The sequence below is a fragment of the Cyprinodon variegatus genome, unplaced genomic scaffold (genome assembly GCF_000732505.1).
Source record: "Cyprinodon variegatus isolate N-32 unplaced genomic scaffold, C_variegatus-1.0 Scaffold483, whole genome shotgun sequence".
Taxonomy (NCBI): Eukaryota; Metazoa; Chordata; class Actinopteri; order Cyprinodontiformes; family Cyprinodontidae; genus Cyprinodon; species Cyprinodon variegatus.
In genome coordinates this window covers 357297-364045 of record NW_015150936.1, presented here as the reverse complement: position 1 = coordinate 364045, position 6749 = coordinate 357297, and the positions used below count along the sequence as shown (strand labels likewise).

Below are 6749 nucleotides of genomic sequence, written 5' to 3'. Positions count from 1 at the left end.
TCAGATCAGACAGCGACAATAATGCTGTCATTGTTTTACAGGCATTTCAGGGTTAAATTCTGTTTAAAGTAACAGATCATTAAAAATGTCTCCGGACCTTTACTGGTTGATGATTGCTCCATCCAATGCAGATCATTGGCTCCACCCACATCTAGTGAAAACTGATGAGTCGTATAACGCAAACACTCATTGGTTAGCTAAAGGAAATCATCAGAAGCAAGCAGGTGTTCTTCAAACTGCTAACGTGAATTGTCTTTGCCATGCTACAATGTGGGATTCAGAAAGAAATGCCAAAATGTCTTAAAGGTCGCACAGGCGAGAGCGTATCGGGAGACGGAGACCAACAAGACCTCCCTCATCCTTGGCCCTATCTCTAAGAATTTTTCGCATTAGTCGGAAAATTGAGCTTTCAATTCATATAGTGGCATCTGGCTTTTTTTTTTAAGGTTACTTTATACTTTAAGTAGTTTTTGGAGCTCATACTTTTTCACTTTTAGGCCTACTTGAGAAAAGAGGTCAAGTTGATACTTCAACTTTTACCAGAGTCTTTTTGAAACTGCAGTATCTATACTTCTACTTACGTAACACGTGTGAACTTTTGACACCACTGATCACATGCAGCCTGGTCCTGGAAACTCTGGAGAGCTTTACTGTACAAAGAGGAGAAGCGACGCAAACGTAAAACTGTTGTCAAACAACATGCGGTCATTTATAAATGTTTTAAATGAGGTTGGGTCTGGATTAGCCAGCAGGTGGGTCTGGATCCGGACCGCGGTCCGCTAATCCGTGACCTCTGCTTTAAAGGGTGGAGCAAAAAACAAAGCCTTGTTTTGGCTTAGAAATCATGCAAATTAAACCGAATGAACGGGTCCACCCCTTTGGAATGGGGGTCCTTCATCTGGTTCAATTTGCATGTTTTCTAAACATAAACAAGGCTTTGTTGGGCTACTGTATAAAACCTTGAAATCAACGCTATTGTTGGCATTTAGAGATGAGAAAGTTTCCTGGATGGGAAACGAAATGTCTTCAAACTTGGAGACAAAGTCCAGTGGATTGTTTTTTTTTTAAAAACTTTTTTGGATTGACTGTGAGCTGGCTGACTGAGAGTCTTCACCAGCACGCGGAAGTCTTTACTTCATTTCTACTTTCGTTAGCATGTCTTCAACTTTATTCCCACATTTCTTGAAAGCAGCACCAGTTTTCTTGGTTTCTTTTTCCTCGCCTCAGGCGCTTTTTGGCAGTCTGTCTTTGCAGGGTTCCGCGCGTTTGTGCGCGTGGAGCGAAGCATGCTGTGAACGCGCGCGCGCGCGCGTCAGAGGGGGTGACGGCCCGTTCCTGGAAGAGCCCGGCCTGCCTGCAGAGTCACTCACATTCCTGGCTGGGAATCACTGACTGAGCCAGACACTGAGAGAGAGGGAGGGAGGGAGGGGCGCGTCAAAGAGAGAGCTAGACGGAGCGCGAGGCAGGCAGGCAGGGAGCGCGCGCGCGCACGGGCACGGCAGGCTGCCTCTCAGACCTCATCTCCATCCAGTCAGATTGAACTGCGGGGGCAGAGCGAGCGGATCTCTGCGCTCCTAGACAGCGGAAACAAACCTCCAGCTTAGAAGGATTTCTCTCGCCGAGGTTTTTTTGTTTTTCTCCCACTTTGCTTTGGAACTTTTTGGAGTTTTCCACGCCGCTCTTCCTGTGGGTCTGTTGGAAATGGACAGTGTGCGCCCTGCTGCGCGGAGCGTCTGTTCGCAGAGCAGGAATAAAGTGTAGAAAGTCCGCTCGGCTCTTTAGAAACGAGCCTCTCTGGATGTTTGATGAAGCGCTTCGCAGGTTTCTTCAGTTCTGGGACTCTGTGGATTTACCAGCTCTGGGAACGGATTGATCCTTGTGATTCCCGGATTTACGCTTCCAAGTTTGGAGGAAAAACATGGAGACTGTGAGTCGGCAGAGCTTCCAGCCTCATCCGGGACTGCAACAAACTCTGAAGCAGTTCCACCTCAGCGCTATTAACTCCCTGGGCGGCCCGGCGGCTTTCTCTGCTCGGTGGCAGCATGAGCTCCTCTTCAAGAAGGAGGGGAAGGAGCCCGAACCGGTCCTGCAGCATTTGCCGCCGCCCGTGATGCCCGGCCCGCTGTTCATCCCGTCAGACCGCTCCACGGAGAGGTGCGAGACGGTGCTGGAGGGGGAGACCATCTCCTGCTTCGTGGTCGGCGGGGAGAAGCGCCTGTGCCTGCCGCAGATCCTCAACACGGTGCTGCGGGACTTCTCCCTGCAGCAGATCAACTCCGTGTGCGACGAGCTGCACATCTACTGCTCCCGCTGCACGGCGGACCAGCTGGACATCCTCAAAGTCATGGGGATCCTGCCCTTCTCCGCGCCCTCCTGCGGCCTCATCACCAAAACGGACGCCGAGCGGCTCTGCAACGCCCTGATCTACGGAGGCGCATACCCGCCGCGCTACAAGAAGGAGCTGGGCACCGGCTCCCTGGAGCTGCAGCTCACCGACAGGAGCTTCAAGATCTACCACGAGTGCTTCGGCAAGTGCAAGGGCTTGTTCGTCCCGGAGCTGTACAGCAGCCCCAACGCAGCGTGCATCCAGTGCATGGACTGCAGACTCATGTACCCGACGCACAAGTTCGTGGTGCACAGCCACAAGGCGCAGGAAAACAGGACTTGCCACTGGGGCTTCGACTCTGCAAACTGGAGGGCGTACATCCTCCTGGGTCAGGATTACACGGGCAAAGAGGAGAAGGCGCGCCTGGAGCAGCTTCTGGACGAGATCAAGGAGAAGTTTGACTTCGCCAACAAGTACAAGAGGAAAGCTTCATCCAGGGTGAGTTCATAGGAGGCTTTGCACCAAAACTTCTCTGTTCAAGTGCTGCTAAGCTGGAGCTGAATCTCTGCAGCTCCTCCAGCTGCAGGACCACAGGAAGCTTCTGTCTCAGCCAAAGAAAAAGTTTCCTGTTTGATAAGGGCTTCCAGACCCCCCCTCACTATTTGGCCACCTTTGTCATATGGACACTAATTAGGCCTCATCTAATGCTGACAACTAAACGCCTCTGGTGGCAATAAAGTCATTACTGGGATGGTGAAACTCCTCTCAGAGCCTCCTTTATAGGTCTGTACAGTAAATGCTGCCTAATCTAGCAACAAATGGCTCAGTGGGGGGGCGTAAACAATGAGTAGGAGGGAACTGAACCTGGAAAGTGGTCTGTTTCTCCTTCCCAGGTGTAATAACAGGGTTCCAACATGAGCCTCACATCATTTCAACTGAAGGTCTGGCTGTAGCTCCGCTTATGGAGACGAGGTGAACCTATCTAGGTGGGATCTATCTAGATTTCCCACTTATTTGGTTGCATTTGTGTGTTTTGTTTTGTCTCTCACTTTAAAAAATGTGATTATTTGACACTGAGAAGGAAACTGGATGGAAAGAAAAATGTGCATCTAAGTTAAGTCATTTTTTTCTGAATATAAGTGAATTCTTTCTTGAATTGAGCAGATAAGTGAGACACTTTGCTAATAGAACAAGACAATTTACACTTAGAATAAGAAAAAAACAACTGCAATCTTTTATTTCATGTGCATAATAACTTATTATCTCATTTTAAGAGTAAAAAAAAATCCATTCCATTGGCAGATCGTCTTATTTTCCTACTCAAATTAAGAGTAAATACAATTTTTTTCTGAACATTTTTGCACACTGGAAAAAATAAAAATCTAGATAAGTAATTTTTTTCTTAGAATAAGTGCATTTGTTCTTGGATTGAGGAGATAAAAGAGACATTTTGCCAATGGAACAAGATAATTTAAACTTAAAATAAGAAAACACAATAGCATTGTCTTATTTTAAGGGTATATTATCTAATTATCTTATTTTAAGAGTAAAAATATTAATTCTCTTGGCAAACTCTCATTAACCTTCTCAAAATAAGGGTAAATATACTTAATTTTATATATTTTTAATTATTTCTAAATAGTTTTTCGAGTGCAGTGCATCTGCACTGGAAAAACGATCTAAAAATAAGTAAAAATTTCTTAAATTAGGTGTATTTAACCTTAATTTGAGCAGGTAAATGAGGTATTTTGCCAAGAGAATTAGTATTTTTACTCTTAAAATAAGATAATTAGATAATATGCACTTGAAATAAGACAATGTAATTGTTTTTTTCTTATTTTAAGTTTAAATTGTCTTGTTCCTTTGGCAAAATGTCTCTTTTATCTCTTCAATCCGAGAACAAATGCACTTATTCTAAGAAAAAATTGCTTTTTTTGGTTTTTTTTTTTTTTCCAGTGAAGACCAGTTTGCAAGGACTGGTTGGCTGTTTTAACCCCCCCCATCAGTAGCACAGGGCCATTTGCATGAACTGTTTGACATCATGGAGCTGATGAAGCAGGATTTAGAGGTATTGTGGGGGAAACATAATGCGATCCCAACAAAGGGGAGCATTCAGTAAACAGATCAGACCACCCATCCCCACCCTCTCTACTCCACCTTCTGTTTTTGCTTTCCCTCCCCGTCGACGCACCTGATTGAAGTTGTGCTGGGCTCCTTGTTGACGGAGCTCAGAGTGTTTACAAGCAGCAGCTCTCCTCCACCCAGAAGAAAGAGGAATCAGTGAAAGCCCTTGAAATCCAGGAGAGTGCCAGAGTCCTGCAATGCGTGTTGAATACGGCTCTATTGGCAAACACGCTTGCATTCAGGCTGGAGTGGGCACAACTCGGAGGCCTCCACTCATGGCAGCGGGGGGGAGGGGGCCGGGTATCTTGTGTTATGCAGAAGTTCAGACGAAGGGGTGGCGACCCTGTTTGAGATTCCTCTATTTGCTTTTTCTAATCCCACTCCTCATTTCCCTCCTGTTTCATAAACAACTTTGGAAGGAGTGGTTGCTGCCTGAAGCATCAGCAGCGCGGTTCCCCCGTTTCTGTCCAAACTTCTCACCTCGCACCTGTGGATGCGGCGGGAGCACATCTGCGAGCCTTGAGAGACGAGGCCAGGGTGTCAGGAGCTCCGCTGCTAATATTAAGCAGGCTGTTACAGAAGTGTGAGCAGCAGTCTCGTACACAGACAGACGCAGGAAGTGATATTGCCACACTTCCCTCCCTGCAGACGCTCTTTTGAAAGCTTCATTTTTAAGGTGCGCCCATGTCTGAATCACACGGGGTTCGTCTTGTTTTCTGCAGCCGATCTCTCAAACTGAGGGAGACTTTGACTTTTCATGCTTTGCTGCTAAACAGCAGCGAGCTGCGTGTGCAGAGGGATGGTGGGAAGGTGGAAGGGGTTCTGCTGGGTGTGGAACTCTGATGCCAGGCCTTGGCTGTGAGTCCTGTCGGTTTCTGGCTGCTGCACGTGTGGGTGGTGCGCATAATCAGTGGCTTTCCGCATCAGGATGTTTAGATAAGAATTGTGGCTGCAGATTTAGCGTGTTTCTAAGTTTATAATTCGCCCTCAAGATGGAAGTGATTTCTCTGCAGGCTGACTGTTTGGAGGAGATAGGAGAGTGCAGAGGAGGCCCTTTCTGCAGACGGCTGGGCTCTGTTTGAATCCTGTGCAGACTTAGTTTATGTTTTAAACACTGCCTTCAGTTCTGCACGCAGACAACACCTGTCTGTGCTTACATTCCTCACCCACCGCGCCCTCTGAGCTGCACAGACTGTCGGAGCAAAACCCAAGACTGGACGACTGACGCCTCTCCAGCCAAGCATGACTCTGCTGCAAACATGAAGGGAAATGAGGTTTCCTGCTTATGTAACGAGGCCCGTTTTTCATCAGAAGATGTGAAACGTGATCGGCGGTGGGATTAAAAGTGGGCCCAGGAACCTGGCGAGTTTGGCGGCTGGTTCTGCGTGTCTCGGCGTGTTTGTCCTGGACGTCGCCGTGAGAAAAGAAGGCCTGAAACTGAAGCCGACTCATGCGGTCGTATCGAGCTGTTATCTCCTCCAAATAGATGCTGTTTGTGGTCGATGCATTTTAGTCCACAGCTGCGGAGACGCTTTTAACCATTCAGATGCTCAAACTTCCAGTTTTTACCTCCAGAAGCGCTCCCCCCACCCCCGGCTACAGCTCAGGATATCTGGCCTCCAGCTGAAGGGGCCGCTTGTTTCAGGCGGAGGAGGGGTTTGTGGTGGTTTGGGGCTCAGAGGAAGTGAACTCCCAGAGGGGGTAGAAGGCCATGTCCTGTTTCTTATGCGAGGCGCAGAGCTGGAAAAAAGCTAGCTGACTGCCAGCCATGTGCGCCCAGAGGACGGGACCACAGCTGGGAACGCAGCTCTTCAGGATGGTTCTCAGGAATCTGCATGTGGTTCTGACTGCGCGGGGGTGAAGATTTTCACGCAGGGTTTTCTGCTTTTGACCCAGCTGACAGAGCTAAGCTTTGTTCGTCTTTTTGTTCCCAAGACCTCACTGTCTTTATTTGGAGTATTTAAAATATATCTTAAACATTTTTTTTCCAGCCTCCATCATCTGAACATAATTATGTGATTAGAAGGTTTCTCTATCTGGAAAGAAAATGGGTTTTACTGTTATTTTATAAGCAGTGGGGATCCTCTCCTTAACTCTGAGCTTTCTAAAGCTCTCCAGTTTCACTACAGATGGGAGGTTTGGTGCTCTGTTCACAAATAACATCTAGTTTCCTAGTGACGTGACAAAAAAAAAAGATGGGACCAGTGCAACCAGCAGGTCCAACTTACGGAAGAGGATTAGGGCCACTGGAAAAAAAAAGTTAACTGATTTTTACATTTTATTTCAGTTTAATATGGGA

The 6749-nt window shown here is 47.2% G+C and overlaps 1 protein-coding gene across 1 annotated transcript in view; it reads left to right on the top strand.

Annotated features, from left to right (window-relative positions):
- The first annotated feature begins 1527 nt into the window (after window positions 1–1527).
- Window positions 1528–6749, top strand: part of ski (SKI proto-oncogene) — a 96501-nt gene continuing 91279 nt past the window's right edge. The window contains exon 1 of the mRNA XM_015390048.1: window positions 1528–2824. Coding sequence (XP_015245534.1) covers window positions 1919–2824 — 906 coding nt within the window. The 5' untranslated portion in view covers window positions 1528–1918. The remainder of the gene's footprint in view (window positions 2825–6749) is intronic.